The sequence below is a fragment of the Pongo pygmaeus genome, chromosome 5 (genome assembly GCF_028885625.2).
Source record: "Pongo pygmaeus isolate AG05252 chromosome 5, NHGRI_mPonPyg2-v2.0_pri, whole genome shotgun sequence".
NCBI lineage: Eukaryota > Metazoa > Chordata > Mammalia > Primates > Hominidae > Pongo > Pongo pygmaeus.
In genome coordinates this window covers 162,256,531-162,277,132 of record NC_072378.2, presented here as the reverse complement: position 1 = coordinate 162,277,132, position 20,602 = coordinate 162,256,531, and the positions used below count along the sequence as shown (strand labels likewise).

Below are 20,602 nucleotides of genomic sequence, written 5' to 3'. Positions count from 1 at the left end.
TGTGGTGCCCTCTTTGTTCTGATAGCTGGGAAACTCAGAACCAAGTTGGTGGCCCGCGTGGATCAGTATCGTGGGGCTTTACGGTATGTACCAAGAGGTCCAACCCCCACCTCCCAGTTTGCCCTTACTTTTATTGCCATCACTTTCCCTTTACCACTCTTCCCTTCATTAAAAAAAGCAAGAGCAACACCAGCAAACCAACTTGTTTGTTGCAAATATCCTTAAATTGCTTCATAGCCTTTTATTGAATGAGGCACAGAATGAGTTAAAATAACACATTGATTATTGATACCCATAGAGTAAATTTTTAATCCTAATAATTAACTCTGTATTGACATGGTCTTATTAATGCTTATAGAATATTTCTGTAGCAGTCCCAAGAGCTAAAATATTACTCTGAATTTTGAATCAGAAATCCCAAGTTCAGATGGCAATATATGCTTCTAAAAACATTACTAGTTTTACCAGTCTTTAATTCTCATCAGAGACTAAAATGAAGAGATTTTATGATCTTAAGGGGTACTGTTACTAGAATCCAATGCTCAGAATATATTAGGTACAGTGAGTTTTTTGTGTTCAAAACATCTTTAAAAAAAAAAAAAAAAAAGAATGAGAGGGATAAAAGCCTACAAATTGGGTTCGGTGTATATTGCTTGGGTGATGGGTACACCAACATCCCACAGATCACCATTAAAGAACTTATTCATGTAACCAAATACCACCTATTTCCCAAAAACTTATGGAAATGAAAGTTTTTTTTTTTTTTAAAGCAGGAATGAAACTGATCTTTAAATAGCCTTCATTTTACCATAAGAATGATCAAACTTGTTTTATTATTCTTAACCTCAGGGTAGCATTAAAGTATTTGGCAGATGAATTTTATCTGAAACAGGCTTTGCTTTATTTAGAGTTGGAAAAGAAAAAAAAATCTTGATTTTTTGTTTCTTAAATGATCTCTGTTACACAGACATATAATGATGCCCTTACTTTTCAGTTAATTACTAGCATCCTTAATCCCTCTTAAAATTTTATAAACTATACTGGAAATTTAGGAATTGATCTATTGTATTTTCATTGCATCTTCTTTATAGCTTTTAAACACAAGCTGCTTAAACATCAATAATAAAGAATCTCTCTCCTTTTTGGCCTACACTGCTGTGAGTAGATAGCAGAGATACCTCTTGCTTGTCTTCCATCTAAATTACATGAGAATGGGATTTATGCAGGCTATAAATCTAGTCAGAATAAAGCCTTTAAGTGGTAACCAATTTTGTGGTGTGTAAGTATCATTGATTTGTTAATCTGAGAGTGTTTTTATAAACTGATTTGGATTAGTGAGTTCTGATAGCAGAACTATTTTAAGACCCCTCAATAGCGGTTAAGTGTAGTGAAAACAAGGCAGTGAAAATTAACCCATTGGCCCCACCTATAAATTTAAATCACAACCTTTGAAAGGAGAGAGCAGTCTCATTATATGTAGCTTGCTAGTGTCTAGACCATACTAGCCACAGAGACCATTTCTTCATAATTGATTGTTGTTGCTCCGGATTCAGAATCAGTCCCTTGGCACTTTGCAGAATGGCCAACTGTTGTAATTCTTCAGGGACTTTTTGTATAAGGCGCTATTAAGACGAACTTAGATTTAAATTGGGGAGTTGTATTTCTCTGTTATAAAACATAATGAGGAAGATGGCTTCCGTTCTTTAATATCTCATAGCTAGTGAGTACTAGAACCATACTATTTCAACAGAAAGAATGCAAGGATATTCTACCCATGGACACATGAAAGAGAATTTTTTTTTCCAGTGGAAATAGCAGTAAGAAGAACAAAAATCAGAGAGATTTTTGTCTTGAGTTTTAATATTGATTGATTGATTGATTTCACAAAATCTCATTTAGAAGCGGAGCTTAAGGTGTTGGCACAGAATAAGCGCTTGCATCATGAGGACTGGGGTAATTTCATTTCTACACCAGGGTAACTGGAGTAAAGATGAGCAAGAATGTGGAATTCAGTGGAGAAAACCAAAACTCAAGTCCCACTGACCTGGATTTTGCTATGGCAATATAGTGACAAAACCAAAGGCGCAGGTTGAGCACAGTAGCTCACGCCTGTAATCCCAGTGCTGTGGGAGGCTGAGGTGGGAGGATTACTTGAAGCCAGGAGTTCTAGATCAGCTTGGGCAACATAGCAAAATCCTGTCTCTATATAAAAAATTTAAAAATTAGCCAGGCATGGTGGCACATACCTGCAGTCCTAGCTACTCTGGAGGCTGAAGCTGGAGGGAGGATTGCTGCCAGGAGCCAAGGAGTTTGAGGCTGCAGTGAGCTATGATCTCAACAGTGGGTGACAGAGTGACATCCTATCTGTTCTTTTTTTAAAAAAAGAAGCGACTGAGGCACAGAATTGCATGTTTGGAAAAACAAAGAGATTCTTCCTTACAAATTTACCCTTATGGAGACTGAGAACATGATCTTAAAAAATAAATACATACATAAGAGGTTACTGGAGCCAAATATGTAGAGGTCAGTGAGATTTCAGCTGTGTATTGAACCTGCTGCCTGGCTGGGTTGTCTTCTGCTGTGTCAAGTCCTCAGGGCTGTAATCAGAGCCAGCTGTAGAAAATAAAAAGGCAAGAGGCAGGAGGACCACCTACTTCATGTGCTTCAGGACTGCTAGGGAAGAGCCAAATGGCTGTCCAAACTTCTGCAACAAAGCCTGAAACTCATCATCCCTTTGTGTCTTAAAATGTTGATGTCTACATAGATCCACTCCAGGGACAAGAAATTCTTATTCGGTTTGAGCTACAATTTGAACGCTATTTAATTGACAATCACTATTTAACTTAATTGTTAGATACACAAAATTTGAGATGTGAATATAGCAGCCTCTATTTGGGGTTTGGAACAGAGTCTTGGGTTTTAATTTCTCTTTGGTATGACATCTATCTGCAAAAGAGGGCTTCTGTTTTCTAAGAGCTCATCTACTAATACTGATTATTTGACATTATTCTGACATAACTGTAATCATTTCTGAAGCAAGACTCACTCATTAGTCACAAAAAGCCATAATACACTGCTAAGCCACATTTCACAAATACAAGAAAACCAAAGCTCACATATATGAATCTAATATATCAACAAAACCTTCTTGTACAATGTATATCACATAGATTGTGTTTTCTCTGAGCCGTCAGTAAGCATTTAATGGTGACTCTGTGCTTCAGAAAGAGAATGTTAGTGCTTAACTCACACTCTGAGGCTTCCTCCCAAGTGCCTCCCTAGAAAAGGAACTCCGACTACAGATAAATTAGATAACCAGGCTTTTTTCTTTTAATCTAAATGTTGGGAAGAAATGGAACCAGATTCTGAAGTGTTCTGTTTGGTTTTTCTCCAGATACAAATTGGGCTTCATACAAATGGAGAAGCCATTGTTGATATTCGTTGACAGATCTGAAGCAATGCATTCTTTATGAAATAGCACTGCATCGCTAATACAGCCATCCCGGCAGCCAGGCTTGTGCTGTTTAATTTGTTTCCATGGTGTGATAGTATAATTTTGACATGCTGAAAAATCGCTGCACAGAGACTCATCCTGCAATTGTTACTGAGCACATTTTCAATATAACATTTGTTATTGAGGTGTTCGGGATGTCTTCTGAGAAGCAATATCCTAAATGAAGCTGGGTGTAGGATCCCCCTGATGTATAATGGAGTTTTGTATCCAGCTTCAGCTTATCTCAAATCTATTTAAACAGATATTCATTGCACACTTTTTATTGGAAGGACAACAGCTACTCTCTTACAATAAAACCAGGGAATCCTCAACATCATTTCTTTTTACCTTTGGATGGCAAGTGTAAGGGGGATATGTTAAAAGATTTTCTTCTAATAACAGGCCAGCCATAAGGTTTTTCCCCCCAATTTGGCATGTGAAGATTATAATAGAAGAACTATTATTATATTAAATTAACTAATCTTGCAAAATAGATTTTTGTGCTTTTTATATTGTGTTTAATTTCAGATTTTGCAGCACCATGATATTCAGAGCAATTATGTGGGTGACTGCTCTATGAGTCACCAGCTGAAATAGAAAGGTTGGGCTCTGGTGTCCTATTTGATTGGGAAGCTGGAAGGACAGGCTGTATTGAACACAGACATTTTTCATAATTATGTTGCCTGCAGGGTTGCCACCTGTCCTAATCTGATCTGATTAAGGTGAAATGCAAAAACTGTTCTCATTTCTCTCAGAGTGGAGTGATGCCAAGCTTCATCTCAGGAAGTAAGAAGAGATGAATACATATACAACCAAGGAGGGGAGGGTTGTGTCTCTAATACTCTGGGGAAGTGGGGGACATTGGCCTGACTGTGATTGGTGGTGTAAGTTTGTAGACAAATTCTGAAGAGTGTTTTGGCAGGAATGATGGAAATGTTAAATGGAACGATACTTTAACCCAGTGGTAGTCACACTTTGGGGAGTGTGTCCAATTTAATGCCTCTGAATGGTTTGCAAATATGCATGTCTGGGAGACTCACTGACACCAATATGATCATTAGGGTTTGCCTCAAGGATATTGCAAAGGTGTGTAGCCATTAAAAACGATGATGTATGTCTGTATCATTTGACATGAAATGATGCCCATTCCTATTATTAGGTGGAAAAAACAAGTTACAGAATGTCATGCATAGTATGATGCAACATCTTTAAAATCCTATGTGTACTGATGTAAGGGCATGCAATGAGTTATCTAGGAGATGATTCATAAAAAAATACTGGTGACTGTCTCTGGGTGGTAAAATTGCTAATTTCTACCTTTCTCAACTATTTTAATATTTTATAATGGCAATGAAAACAAAGCTATTTTAATTGTGAAAAACACCTTTAAAAAGGGAATTGTAAATATTAAGCATTTCCTGAACTTCTCCTAAATAGGAAAAAAAAAAAACCTGGAAATGATAATCTGACACCAACGCTTCCAAGAAGAGAAGAGAAAAACACATATGCCTTGATGCTATACCCTGATAGTGCCATTATGTAACTGAATTTTCTTTATTTCTTATCCCAAGATGTGTCTTTTAGCTTAAACATTGTCTTTCTAGAAGAGCTTAACACCATTTGTCCTAACTGCTACCTAGCCAATATATTACATTTCATTGTTCCTGAAAATTTTAAAGAGAATCTAAAGGAACTGTATATAACCTATGTCCTGTGTGCTCAGAGTGACATCATATCACCAGAAAGAAAAAAAGTAAGGAATGAAAGTCAAACAGAAAAACATTTTAGGCTTTTTGGTAATGCTCTATAGTTTATCATCAAAAATTAACCAGTAAATCACGGATCTATTTTGGTTTATGGTTTTCAAGATCTTACAAAATGTGTGTGTGTGTGTGTGTGTGTGTGTTGGAATAGGCCATCTCACTAGAAAGATGCTGGTTGGAATTTAGTCACCGGCACAAGGGCTCCCATAGTCTTTTTCCTATGTCAAGCCTATGCTGGGATCAGCTACACGGATGCAGCATTGAGCTTCCCAACCTGGGTGAACGTGGATCTGAGTCATAAGACGACAGCTCTGAACTCAATTCATGCATTTATGACACTTACATCTGGTTTCATTCATCCTTATTATAAAATTAATAATAGTCTGCAGGCCAGGTGCGGTGGCTCATGCCTGTAATCCCAGCACTTCGGGAGGCCGAGGCGGGCAGATCGTGAGGTCAGCAGATCGAGACCATCCTGGCTAACACGGTGAAACCCCGTCTCTACTAAAACTACAAAAAAATTAGCCAGGCTAGGTGGCGGGCACCTGTAGTCCCAGCTGCTCGGGAGGCTGAGGCAGGAGAATGGCATGAACCCGGGAGGCGGACCTTGCAGTGAGCCAAGATCGCGCCACTGCACTTCAGCCCGGGTGACAGAGCGAGACTCCGTCTCAAAAAAAAAATAATAATAATAACAATAATAATAATAATAATAATAGTCTGCAGATGCAGTCTTTCCTAGTTCAGATTATATCTGCTGCACCCAACATTGTAATGTATAGATCTTCAAAGAAGAACTTTCAACTTTAGAGACTCTAAATTGTTTCAAGGTAATCTCAATGTTTTAGCAAGAGTTGGTGTTCTCATATAGGAATGCTTCTGCTATTATAAAATAAGATGAATTATCCAAAGAATTGGGTTGTCATTGGAAATTCTACCTTTTAAAATATCTCCTTTAAAACTGTTACTTTCTGTGAGCCAGAGAGCCATTTAGAAAATGCACTTTACACTTTGGTAAAAACCAGTAGATGAAAGCAATGATTCCAAATTCACCATTCAGTCATGTGTGGAGCTCTAGGCATGGTGAGCTGGGGAGTAATAAGTTAAGTCAAAAACTCCTTCTCTGATCTGGAGGTGTTATAATATAAAATAGACAAGAGAGTGGATATGTTCAAAGAAGTATGAGTGAAGGACGCCCTAAGCACTGTGAAGAGGGGACTGTTTCATTAATGTGTGTCCTCAGCTCTCTGCACAGTAAATATTGAGTCGGTGATAAAACCTGAAGCAGGAAAGGAGCCCTGTGTCAGAACTCACTAGCTTAGCATGGCTTCCGCACCCTCTGCACTAGCAGCTCGGTGGGACCACTTTCCCATCCCTCACCTGGAAGTCCTCAAACAGAATCTCAGCCTTCTGAATCAACATCAATTGCTGATGTTCATTCTCAGGCCAGCGATTCCATTTTTCCTTCGTTTCTTCCATTCTATTTCCAGTCTCTTGCTCACTGATGATGACATAGGCCCAACGCCCTTCACCTTGTCCATAAGTAAGTCTTTGCTTCCGATTGTCCAGTGACTCAAACCTCAGACTTGAGCATATCCTCTTCCGTGACCTTCTTCCGTTCAGCACATTATCTGTGTTTTCAGATTCCAGGCCTCTTCTCTCTTAACGCTTCTCAAAAAAAACTCTTTTTGCTTATGTACTTCTTGGGCATGGTAGTTAATTGACATTTTTAAAGTCACTAAATAACCAAACACAATAACAGCAAATACAATGGAGACAAACACTTTGTGAACTTAGACCAAAAGGACAGCACAGAAGTAGTGAAATGACCTTTGACAGGTTCTTTCACTACAGTAGCTTTACTCATCCCTATGAAAGTTCTTAAAATAAAAATTGGTACATAGAGAAACTTTTTTTTTTTTTTTGAGACAGAGTCTCACTCTGTTGCCCAGGCTGGTGCAGTGGCACAATCTCGGCTCACTGCAACCTCTGCCTCCCAGGTTCAAGCAATTCTCCTGCCTCAGCCTCCCCAGTAGCTGGGATTACAAGGGCATGCCACCATGCCTGGCTATTTTTTTGTTTGTTTGTTTTTTTGGTGTATTTTTTTAGTAGAGACAGGATTTCACTGTGTTGGCCAGGCTGGTCTCGAACTCCTGACCTCAGGTGATCCGCCTGCCTCGGCCTCCCAAAGTTCTGGGATTACAGGTGTGAGCCACCGTGTCCAGCTGAGGAACTTGTAAACACACAAATGCAGATGGATGAAAGTTTTTCCTAGGATAATCTTCAGCTTTGACATGCTGATGCTATCCATGTCTATTGGGCTTCATTTTCTAATTGATAAGTGCTAGCTTAAAACAAATTTTTGGGCTGGGCGCAGTGGCTCAAGCCTGTAATCCCAGTACTTTGGGAGGCCAAGGAGGCTGGATCACGAGGTCAAGAGATTTAGACCCTCCTGGCCAACATGGTGAAACCCCGTCTTTACTAAAAATACAAAAAAATTAGCCAGGCAAGGTGGTGGGCACCTGTAGTCCCAGCTATTTGGGAGGCTGAGGCAAGAGAATCACTTGAACCCAGAAGGCGGAGGTTGCAGTGAGCCGAGATTGCGCCACTGCACTCCAGCCTGGCGAAAGAGTGAGACTCTGTCTCAAAAAAACAACAACAAAAAAACAAATTGTCTATAAATGAATTTCTTGTCAAAGTGTGCAGGACGAAGGGCTGGATTTAACTGTCTAGAGTTGCTTATACTGGGGCCATGGTGCAGTCACCTGAGCTGCATACCAAGGCTCAAGGTCTTGTGTTTTAGAGGGACCTTGTTGAATGCTTGTGATGCTGCACTTCAAAACATGAATGGCAAATTCGAGCTCATTGGTAGAACTCTCTGACAGATGAGAAGTACTCAGATTCATCATTTTGGCTAATTAAAATAAAGAATAATTTCTAATTCTCATGTGATAACATGCAAAGATCTGGGCAATCAAACCATAGTGTAATTAACAATAAACTCAAAGCTATGTGGGTTTTCCCCCATCATAGAAGCTATTAGTTGTCTTTTAAATTGGATTTTTGTTTTATTTTCATCATCTCTTTCAAATGTATCTCACCCCAGCATATACACTCTAAATATATAAAAGCAGTGATGCTATATAAAAGCAGTGATGAATTTAAGTGGCAATATTTAGAGTGCTTACAAAAGTATTGGGTTTTGTTTTTTAGAAGAATTTGAAATATGCCTTTCAGTAATGAATGCAATTGTGCCTACGCCAAGAGGAATAAAAGAAACCAAATGCACAGTACTAAAGCGAGAAGAGAAATTACTGAAATGAATTTAAAATACAAAATTCAAAAACAAAAAATACCATTAAGTACTTGTAAAACTATAAACTCTTTTCTGTTCACCTGCCCCATTCCACTTTATCCCCAGCCCCTCTCTTTACCTCATTTTTAAGGAATTGTGTCCATTTAAGAAATTCCTCCATTTAAGGAATTGCATCAATTCCTAAAGTCTGATGACTTATATCTATTTAATAATTGTTTTGGATATGATTTATTTTCCCAAACTTAATAGTGCCTGAATATGCCTCCAAGGAAGGCCAGTTTACAGAACACATTCTATGGCGAAGTACAGGGTACAAATATAAATTCCACAAGTTTCCAGTTTATAAACAGGGGAGTGTTCCATAAATGTTCATGTCTATACATTGTTTGGAACTCAGAATTCTTTTCTCCTAAAGAAACCTCATTAACCATGATAACTGGGTGCCCCGCTGACCTTCTAGACCCTATTTAACTAGGCCTTATCTGACAGGGATGTGCCTAATCTAAGTACCATTTTTGGTTGCATCCACTTGGGGGATGACAGTCCCACAGATTCTCTTTCCCCCGACGTTAACTAGACATTGACATGTTCACTCAGGTAACCAACCAACCACCATAATCTGTGGAAAAACACATTAAAGGGAGCACAAAATTCCATCTCCTTCACTTCCTCCCTTTCCCTTCTCTGATGTCAACCAAGGACAAACTTTTGAGAGCAGCAGGAGAAAGAAAATAGTGGATAAGTATCCCTTTTCACTCTGAGAGCCTCCCATTCCCAGTGGCCACTCGTGTGTTGACCAGCCGAATTAAATTTGTGATCTGAGGGATGCTGGATGTTGAAAACACCTGCCTTCTAAAATGTATATTCACAATCACTCAAAATATAGGTCAATAACAAAGGAAGAACTTTATGAAATTCAAAGGTGAAGGCAAAGCCCCAAAAATATACGCACAATTCAAAATATTTAAGTTGTTTTGACATTGTAATGACATACAAATAAGAAAAATGCGAAGTGTTTTTCATCTTTTGTTACTGCATGTTCTACCTTGTCCTCTGTCTCAAATCTCCCAAATGACCACAGAAAATCTATTGCAGAGCAGGGCTGATTAGATCTAGTGCAGGAAGTGACACCATCATGTGGACAGTCATGGAGGTGTCACAGGAAACAGAGGTCAGGGAGGGTGTTCATAGAGCCTGGGGATCTGGGCTTAAGCGCTTATTGCAGATCTTTCAAGGTGGGAAACTGATTGGAGTTGAGCAGATCAATGACATAGTAGTTTGGGGTCAGTGGACACAGTAAGACAAAGTCCTAAGGAAGCCTTCATAAGGAAACTGTTGTCTTATACAAGAGCTATTGCCCAGGTGAACCGTCTGATTTCCTGTTAAGAGAGATGGCTACTCAGATGAGCAAACTGTCTGGTTAAATTACTTGCAGGAGTTTCTTGAAGCAAACAGTGAAGTTATTTATTGCTTTACAAGCTTATCTTCCAGGGCAGGATTTTTCTGGAACAAATAATTAGGTCTCAGTGGTCTCAGTTCTCAGCCCCAGTAGGTAGGCTGTGTGTATGCAGGTGCTTTCAATTCTCATCCGCAGCCAGGCAGCTGCTTGGATTCCTCAAATACTCCAGGGTTTGGCCTCTTTGATTCCAAGCCACCTCCTTCTTTTCTTTTTTTTTTTTTTTTTTTTTTTTTCGGAATGGAAAATTTTATTTATACTATTGTATAGTCAATGCTTTGGGAAACATTAGCTGTTTTTGCAGACGAAACTCTATTCCATCTTATTTTGGAAAAGAGGCATCTGAAGTCCAGAGGGGAAAAAATTATCCATCCAGTTTAAAGTAGAGCCAATGAAAATATGGCCCTTTTCACTCTGTCTTTTGTTATTATTATTTATTTTCTTGGACGGGCAGTATGTGTGTGCACACACACACACACATACATATATATGCATAATATATAACTTTGGTTGCTGTCTGCTCACTTGGCTCTTTCTACATCTACTTGGTTTGTTGATGTGCATCTTGTTTCTTCTGCAAACTCCAGGAAGGCAGAATCCCTGTCTGATTCACTTATGATTTCTCTATGGCCCCTGGCGTTAACGCATAGTAAATATACACTTAAGAGTTGTTCAATGAAGAATCAATGAATATTTGCTTGGAATTCACCTCCAGCCAATAAGGATAATATTATTATTTGTGAAATGAACATTTCTGATTGTGTCTCATTATTGATGAGACTGATTCTTCCCTGGTACCTCATTGGAAGATGGATAGTCTCATAGCCACTAGAAGTTGACCCAGCAGGGATGTTTGGATTAATACAGCAGCTGCAACAAGCCAGAAAATACCAATCTGCGTCAATTTTGATATAAATTATGAAATCACAGCTATCTGAGCTTCATACACACTATGTTGAGCTCCGAAAAGACACTTCGCATGCTTCTGGTCTGCTAACTGCCTCATCTACAAGTAAGAAATTGAATGAATAATATTTCACGGCTTATTTCGGCTTATTCTGAAAGCATCAAAATTTACAAAGTTTCATGCTATACTACTCAGATAAGTTATGCCTACTAGTTAGTGGTTGTATTGGAAGGTTTTCCTTCTCCAAACTACATTCATGCTCATATATGTTCACAAAGTCAGGTCTATATGTTATTGAATTTTTATTCAGTCTTTTCCAAGGTTATTTTTAGATGTACTTTAAAGTTTTCATCTGGAGTTTTTTATTATGAAAAGTTCCAGACATCCAGTTAGATATTTAAATATCCAGTTAGATATTTAAAGTAGCATAATCAACGTCTATGTACACAATACCCAGCTTTGATAATTTCATTAGTTTAGTTCTTTTTCTGCCTCGATTTCACCATCTTTAAAATGGGGATAAAAATAGTGCCTGCCTTATAGGGTTGTCGTGAGCATTAAATGAATTACACGCAAAACATTGTGAAGAGTGTTTGGTTCCTACTAAGCATCATTGAAGTATTAGCTTTTCTTTTTAACAATTATTGTAATACACTTTAAGACAGATTTGAATAGCAGCACCCTTCTATGGTCCTATTCCTCTTTCCCCTTCCCCTGAATTTGATACATACTTCAGGGGCGTTTATCATTTGCATGCATTATTTTATATTCTTAGTATATTTGTATGCATCGACATTGTTTAATAGATTCTCTAAACTTTTTGTAAATGACATTGCATTGTGCATAAACGATTGCAACTTTTTTCTCAACTTTATGATTTTGAGATTTATCTGTTTTGATACATTTCACTCTAGCTAACTCATATTAACTCACTTCCTAAAAATCTGTGCTTCAGTGTCACGGTCTCAATAAGAAATGAACACCTAATTTTACATTAGCCAACCCTGCCCTTTATACTGTTGTATTTTCTCTTTTCCACACAGTGCTAGTGACCATCCAAAATGTTACATCATTTACCTACTTATTAGTTTATTTTTATTGTCTCTCACCCCTTTAGAATGCAAGCTCCAATGAGGGATTTTTGTCTGTTTTAATTTTTTACGGCTGCGACCCAAGTGTACTAATAGTGCCTGGCATAAAGTGGGTGCACAATGGCTATTTGTTGAATGATTTTATCTCTTCTCCTGTTGATGGTCATTTTAGATGTGTCCTTTTGTTGTTGCTGTTATTACAAAAATGTTGCAGTAAATATTCTATTACATATCTCGTTGTGTAACCATGTAAGTTTCTCTCCGGTGTGTATACCTGTAAGTACATTGTTAGGTGGAAGGTGAGTATCTTCAGGATTCTCCTTAACTGGCTTAGGATATCTTGAGACAGCAAGTATTGGCTACAGAGAAAGAATGCATGAATAATCCTTTATAAATAAAAACCCATCAGCAGAGAGAAATGATTAAAATAAGCTTGGCTTTATTTATGAAAATGATAATGCTTTGAACTTGATTATATAAAGTCCTACTGCTGACTGAATGCAATTGCTCTGTCAAGATAGCTTAGTGAGTTTTCCATGGATCCTATTAACGCCTGGCTCTCAGACTAATTCAGAAATGGCTACTTCAGCACAGTGTATGGCGACCCTAATCAACCTGGCTTAGCTGGAGTAGCAAGCCGCCCACTGGATTCCTTCACCGCTGCAGCCCAGCCTGCAGATGTGGCCCACGCTCTCTGGCTTGTGCTCAGAGGTCAGTGTTCAGTCTCGCTGCATTGTCTTTGATCACATTGAATCATCATTTATTTTTGATGCCATTTCGTCGTTAGTCGGTTTCCTTTTCTAAGTTGTACTTAGGGGGGAAATAGAAGGTTACTGTAATTGTCAAGCCCACGTTAGGGATTCTAAGCTATAGCCAAGAGAAAAATTAATCCTCAAAGCGTTTCGCACCAAACAGCAGCAATCTGCAAATTGCAGATTATTTGTGTCATGTGGCCAGTGCCAGGAGCACATCAGAGAGCTGAAATCCATTTCCATTTCTATCCCAAGCCTGGGTGCTCACGATTTTCTATTGAACCCAAAGGATATCACAATTGCTCCTGTGATGATTTGCAAGGAAATTAAAAGAAAAAATAGTGATTGAAGACTCATGTGGTTTTTAATGCTTCTCAATGGAATGTATTTTCCAAATGAGTTTTCCCTACTTTACAGCATGATTGTTGAGGAAATTCACCAAAAGCTTTCTGAAAACACTATGGCTCAGTTAATCTCTCAAAGGTATTTGTTTTGTTTTGTTTTGTTTTGTTTGGGGTTGCTTTTTCTCAGTAGCTGTCAGTGACTTTGTGGAAATGCTACACAACTTTGTGACACATTTTCATTGAGGAGCTTCCCAGTTAGATGATAAAGTGACCTTTATGGTACAGCAACAGAATGAAAGTAAATGTTGATTACAGATACTAATTGAAATATAGGGCCCGGTTTCGCAGTTGTCCTTTAAAATAAGATTCGATCCTGTGTTTATATGCTTTTTAACAAATTGTCTTATTCATTTTTAATACCAAAAAGCTGGTATTCATTGAACACCAATGAGCTCAGATTTTTAGAAAACACAGGCAAGAGATGAGCGAGGGGTTTAATAACTGGAGGAAAAACACGACAGAAGAGCACAAACCTGTGAGCACGGCATGAGGATGGCACGGAACGAGGTGACATTCTCGTTTAAATTGCCAAGGACAGCAAGATGGGCTTTAAAAATGGAGTCCAGGACAAGAAAAGAGGGAAAAGATAGAGAAGAATAGGCTCTTGTCAAGAAAGGTAACACAGTGTCAATAGGTGAAAACACTACTCGATTCCTGTGTGTTCTGTTTTCTTGAGCAAAGAGAATATTTCCCATGTTAGAAAGGACAGGATAACAATTTAAGGAGAACCTTGTGCTTAAGAAAAGTGATGACATAATATGGCATATACAAATATTTTAAATGCCAATAGATGTCCAAACACTTCTATTACAGTCTCAGAGATGCTGCCGGGAATCTTTGAGATACAATAAGGAGTTCAGAGTTCTGGAGATGATTTTTTTAACTTTTCAAAATGAGGAAAAATTGAATCTCAAAAGTTGAAAAGCAGTGAGTTTGATACCAGTTTCACCCATCAAACACCCAAAGAAAAAAATCATGTGAGCGCTTACTCACGAATTACATCAGGAATATTCATTACATAAAGTAATATGCAGTCATTAAGAGTCAATGCAGATTTACCAAAAATGAATGCAGAAGAACCCATATGTGAGGGAGGTGATGCTTAAAGGGCATGGAAGGATCGGACATGATCTCTGTTGCTCCAAATCCAGAAGTAGTACTGTGGTTTTTATTCGTCAGGCCCATTTTGTCCTCCCTGCCACCTCCGCCCCCTCCACTAATGTTTTCCTGTCTCCCTACATGAATGCGTTCTGTGTGCCCGTCTTGCAGTTCTAGTTTTGTTATTTTTAAGCCCCATCTTCACACTGAGTTTATATCTGGCCATTTCCCACCTAATGTTCCTGTGATGAGCACAGTTTGCAGATAGCCGTCCACGGTCTTCTTAAATATCTTGACCCTTTCCAGCTCTTCTCATCTAAGTCTATGCTGTGTCTAGTCTTGTTTGTTGTTTTTTTGAACCTACCAGGTGTTTCAAGTAATTATCTAGTCTTCTGTTAAAGATGTTTATATATGAGCTATCATCAACATCAGTCCTTTCACATGTATCTTAGGAGACGGCCAGAATACAAATTCTGAAGATAAGCTAATTTAAAATTGTGTTTCTTATTTTACACAGGATTAAAATAAGGCAAAGCCATTTTTCTCAAGTTTGAGTGACATAAAAGACCACTTGTAAAGAAACAAAAAATTCTCCAAAACATCCAAGGTTGAATGAAGTTATATATATATATATATATATATATATATATATATATATTTTTTTTTTTTTTTTTTTTTTTTTTTGAGATGGAGTCTCGCTCTGTCACCCAGGCTGGAGTGCAGTGGCGCAATCTCGGCTCACTGCAAGCTCCGCCTCCCGGGTTCACACCATTCTCCTGCCTCAGCCCCCCGAGTAGCTGGGACTACAGGCGCCCACCACCACGCCAGGCTAATTTTTTGTATTTTTGGTAGAGACGGGGTTTCACTGTGTTAGCCAGGATGGTCTCAATCTCCTGACCTCGTGATCCGCCTGCCTCTGCCTCCCAAAGTGCTGGGATTACAGGCATGAGCCACCATGCCCGGCCGAATGAAGTTATTTTTAAGACAATATGTCTTAAGTGTGTCTAGATATAAACTGAGCTATAAATACTTTATGCTTATACAATTAGAAAGCCCAAATAAAAACATACCAGTTAAGTATAACTGAAAGTACAAGACCAAAATATTCTGATGGACTCTATCAATTTAATACGGTAGAGGCTGTCATTTTACTGACACTAGAGCAGTCCTTGGGATCGGAACAGGGCCCTGATGGGTTGGCCCAGATTCGAATGTTCCATCTCAGCAGGCCTGGGACCCTGAGCTGCTGGCTGCCTCCCTTCCCCGACTACTGCTCCTGTGACTCTACCCTTCGGACACTCGGCCCCAGACCATGGGACGTTACTGGCAGGGGAAGCCTCGCTTGCCTTCTATCCACTCTTTTCTCACTCATTTCAGGAAACTAAACTGTGATGACTTGCTCCCAAAGAGATCCAAAGCACAGGAACTGACTTGAGGCTGAATTTCATAGCAGTTTTTGCTTGAATTGAAGCCAGTCAAATGATCCAGAACATATTTTTACTATTGTTTAGGTAATCATCAGAATAGCAACCCCAAAATCAACAACTTCTCAAAAAGAATCTTCAGCCTGCAAGTCTCCGTGGCCTCTAGTTGGAGAAGCACTCAGCTCAAGCATCTGTGTCTCACTTGAAGGATCTAGTTTTCCTTCTCTACAGTACCAGACATGCCTGTGGAAGTTAATGTATTATGTTTTCCACTAAAATATTCACTTGGATTATTTATTTATTTATTTATTGAGACAGAGTCTTGCTGTTGTTGCCCAGGCTGGAGTGCATTGGCACGATCTCAGCCCACCACAACCTCTGCCTCCCAGGTTCAAGCGATTCTCCTGCCTCAGCCTCCCAAGTAGCTGGGATTACAGGTGCCCACCACCATGCCCGACTAATTTTTGTATTTTTAGTAGAAACAGCGTTTCATCATGTTGGCCAGGCTGGTCTCAAACTCCTGACCTTGTGATCCTCCCGCCTCAGCCTCCCAAAGTCCTGGGATTACAGGTGTGAGCCATCGTGCCCGGCCAGGATTTTTATTTCTCAAAGTATGAAATGTTATATAATATAGGCTAAAACTATGTTCCAGCATTTTACATTACCATAGAATTTTGGAATTGGAAATAACTCAGTGTATTAGTCAGGCTTCTCCCAAGAAACAGGACCTTTCTGTCTATAGGATCTATAAAGAGAAAGAGACAAGAGGACATTTACTGGGGGAAGGGCTCACACAATTATGGCGGCCAAGCAGTCCCGCAATCTGCCATCTGTAAGCTGGAAAACCAGGAAAGCCTTTGGTCTAATTCAGTCTGAGTCTGAAGGCCTGACAACTAGGGGCGGCAGGTTTGGGGGTCGTGTATGTCTTGCAGTCAGAAGGCCTGAGAACCTTAAAGAATCTGATCTTTAAGGCTCTAGAAGAGAAAGAGCATTCGCCATTCTCTGCCTTCTTGTTCTGTGCACGCCCTCAGTGCCCTCAGTGGATGGGACGATGCCTGCCCACATTGCTGAGAGTGGATCTTCTTGGTCCACTGACTCAGATGCCAGTCTCTCCCAGAAACACTCTCACACACCCACCCAGAAATAACATGTTATCAGCTATCTGGGCACCCCTTAGCCCAATCAAGTAGACACATAAATTCATCATCATACCCAGTAAAATTCTTCTCTAAAATATCCTGCATAAGTATTCATTTAGCATGTGTTGAAAAACCTGCAGTTACTATCTTATAAGGCAATTTATTCCATTTTCTTCTGTTGGTTTTAAATCCTACTCTCTGAAACAATGCACAAATCTAATCTTTATTGCAATGAGCACCTTCACCTGTGTGAATACAGGTTTTCTCATTCCTCAGCCTGCCCTCCCCCAGACAAACACTCTCAGGGCTTCTGACCACTCTCACATCACAATGCTGAGGAATATGAGAAATGGCTCCATAATTTAGTTGATATGTCCTGCATACAATCCAGTTTCCTTACTAGGAAGTTCAACAGATTATATAATCCATAGGTCTCATCTCAAAGAAACAGATTTTTATATCAATTTTGTTTCCAGAGTATTTAATATAAATGAGCCAGTTACAGTGGCTCATGCCTATAATCCCAGCACTTTGTGAGGCTGAAGTGGGAGTGTCAGTTGAGCCCAGGAGCTTGAGACAAGCCTGGACAGTATAGTGAGACCCCATCTCTACAAAATATTAGGAAAAAATTAAAAACTTAGCCAGGCTTGGTGGTGCACACACCTGTAGTCCCAGCTACTCAAGAAGCTGAAGCAAGAGGGTACCTTCAGCCAGGAGGTCAAGGCTGCAATGAGCCATAATTACACACTGCACCCCAGCCTGCAGTTAGACCCTGACTCAAAAAAATAATAGTATAAATGACTACAACCTAATATCGAGGAATAGTTCTATTGAAAAGACAGGGATGCAACACATTTTAAATGATATTAAGCATATACTGGCCTAAATTTTACATATCTATACATTTGGGCCTTGAACAATGTGAGGCTTAGGAACACCAACATCCCTGAGGTCAGAAAACTATGTGGAACTTTTGACTCACCCAAAACTTAACTACTAATAACCTACTGTTGACCAGAGGCCCCTCCTATAACATCAATAGTCTATGAACACATACTTTATAGGTTATATGTATTATATACTATATTCTTAAAGTAAGATAGAGAAAGGAAAATGTTATTAAGAAAATCATAAGGAAGAGAAAATGTATTAACTATCCATTAAGTGAAAGCAGATCGTCGTAAAGGTTTTCATCTTCATTCTCTTCACAGCTAGTGGCTGAGGAGGAGGAGGAGGGGGAAGGGTTGGTCCTGCTGTCTCAGGGGTAGCAGAGGCAGAAGAAAAATCGGTATATAAGTGGACCCACAAAGTTCAAGCCCATGTTGTTCCAGGGTCAACTGTATTTTATTTTACATAGAATATATATTATATATGTTATATTATTATATATAAATATATATATTTAGGCCAATATTTATATTAATTATATAATTCTATAAAATTATATATTTACATATTCAATTTATATATGTGAGTTATATAAAAATATATATAACTCATCTATACATAAAATATTATATAATTATATTTTATACACATGTATTTTAATTACGTGTGTGTATGTGTGCATATATATATATATATATATATTTTTTTTTTTTTTTTTTACCTATTTACTTACTTTGTTTTACAACTGAAGAACAAAAAGGTGAAAGTCTGAAGGGGCTTGGATTGATTGGGTGGAACGAGAAAGTGATAGGCACCAGAACTGCTGGAGCCTTCTCTCTTGGTCCTTCTGTAAGATGCCCTTTCCAAACTCAAATGCAAGATCTAATAGGTCTTCACAAAGCCTCTTGACAAAACCAGGCAAGGTACTAACCGCCAGCTGAGCCCCCCAAAGAATGGATGTCCAGCTACCCGACCTTTGCTCTTAGCTCTCAATGAGCAGGCCCCTGGCCTTGATAGTGAGCAAACAGGACATGATGAATAAGTCAGAGCCTGTGGTCACCAACTCCCCTACTCTGGCCCTGCGGAATCCTGGCTGTGTATGAGGAACCAGTGACATGCTGGGCATGTTTCTAAGAACCAGAGTGGCATGATATCCTAAGGCCAGATCATAATCAGAGGGGAGAGAAAGCCTGGCCAGAGTCACATGCAACTGTTTTCTAAAGAGGTGTGGTTGGAGGCCAGGCAGTGGCCATAGCTCTTTTGAGGGTTTGGCTTTTTTTGTGGTTGGTTAGATGTGTGTTTTTCAGGTACATATCTGTGTCCTCCCAAAAGGCAACACTGGCAGTTGATAGTCATAACCGTATGTAAGATCATATAACCACACAGAGTGAAAATGACGTTTTTGTGATTAATTCTTCTTTCCAACAGCTGGCTGTCCCAACTCCTTGATTAAAGAGCTCCATCACTTCAGGATTCTGGGAGAAGAGCAGGTGAGTGAGCATCTCAAAGGCTGCATCAGACTGTCATGAAAGATAGACGCTAACGAGACAGTTTGGGCTCCCCAGGGAGGCCGAGTATGTCTCCTGACCCTGGGTTCCCTGAAATGGGGAAGACAACCATGCTGGAGATATGTGTGAGGACACTTTTTTCCTCTTCTATCCATCAGACCTGACAGGTTATTAATTGCTACATCTGCTATCTGCCAGTGCATTTCATCTCAAGACTCAAGCAGGAAGCAGGCACCACATAGTGGCAGATGAGCAAATAAATGCAGAGATGAATTATGCCTGAGGGATCGATGGTCATAGACATCCCTAAGCTGCTGTCTGTGGGTGGATGTGTGAGCTTTTTTTTTTTTTTTCACCAGGTTTTTGTATTGGGTGTTTGTTATCTGTATTTCACGGCAGCCTCTTTGTACACGGGTATGAACATGTGACGTCTATACAAAGGGTGACCATTTGAAGTGGATTATTTAAATGCTGTGTTGTGCTCAGTGAGGCATGTCATAATTTAAATAGATATGCTAAGTAAATAATTCAGGGTGCTAAATATTATATATATGTACACACATATATATTATGGAATGCTTAAAAATACGTTTCTTGATCCCTATATGGAACTACAAACTCTGTATTAGTATGTTAAATCTAGGTGTCAAGTTATCTTTAAAATACACTAAAGAGTTGCCAAAAGGCTGGTTGACCTAACTTCCAGTGTTCTTTATTTTATTTTATTTTTTTTTATTTATTTTTTGAGACGGAGTCTTGCTCTGTCACCCAGGCTGGAGTGCAGTGGCGTGATCTCAGCTCACTGCAAGCTCCGCCCCCCAGGTTCACGCCATTCTCCTGCCTCAGCCTCCTGAGTAGCTGGGACTACAGGCGCCCGCCACCACACCCAGCTAATTTTTTATATTTTTGGTAGAGACGGAGTTTCACCATGTTAGCCAGGATGGTTTCGATCTCCTGACATCATGATCCGCCTGCCTCTGCCTCCCAAAGTGCTGGGATTACAGGCGTGAGCCCTCACGCCCAGCCCAGCGTTATTTATTTTTACTCCTAAAGATTGTCTCTGCCAACTTTGACCAGGAAATATGCAAATGGAGATGTGGCAGCTCACTTTCATCAATGAGTTTTTGGTTTGTGTGTTTTTGTTTGGTGTATGTATGTGGCAAAGTAAAACTGCCCATTTCCAATATGAGAATAAAAACAAAAGGATTAGTTAGGAGAGGATAAGAAACTGGAATCACTTCCACACCCTGGAGTTAGAGAATTACAGTACATCCCCTTCATTTTTCTATATTGTGAGTTTCCAGAATAGCAGGCATAAATGTGTATTCAAATACAAGCGAAATCAGTTATCCCGCATTGCAGGTAA

The 20,602-nt window shown here is 39.3% G+C and overlaps 1 protein-coding gene across 4 annotated transcripts in view; it reads left to right on the top strand.

Moving 5' to 3' along the window:
- The window catches only part of PRKN (parkin RBR E3 ubiquitin protein ligase), a 1,377,993-nt gene that overhangs the window by 1,136,021 nt on the left and 221,370 nt on the right, over positions 1-20,602 (top strand). For all 4 annotated transcript variants that reach the window (XM_054490449.2, XM_054490450.2, XM_054490451.2 and 1 more), the window contains one exon: positions 19,157-19,218. In XM_054490449.2, coding sequence (XP_054346424.1) covers positions 19,157-19,218 — 62 coding nt within the window. The remainder of the gene's footprint in view (positions 1-19,156; positions 19,219-20,602) is intronic.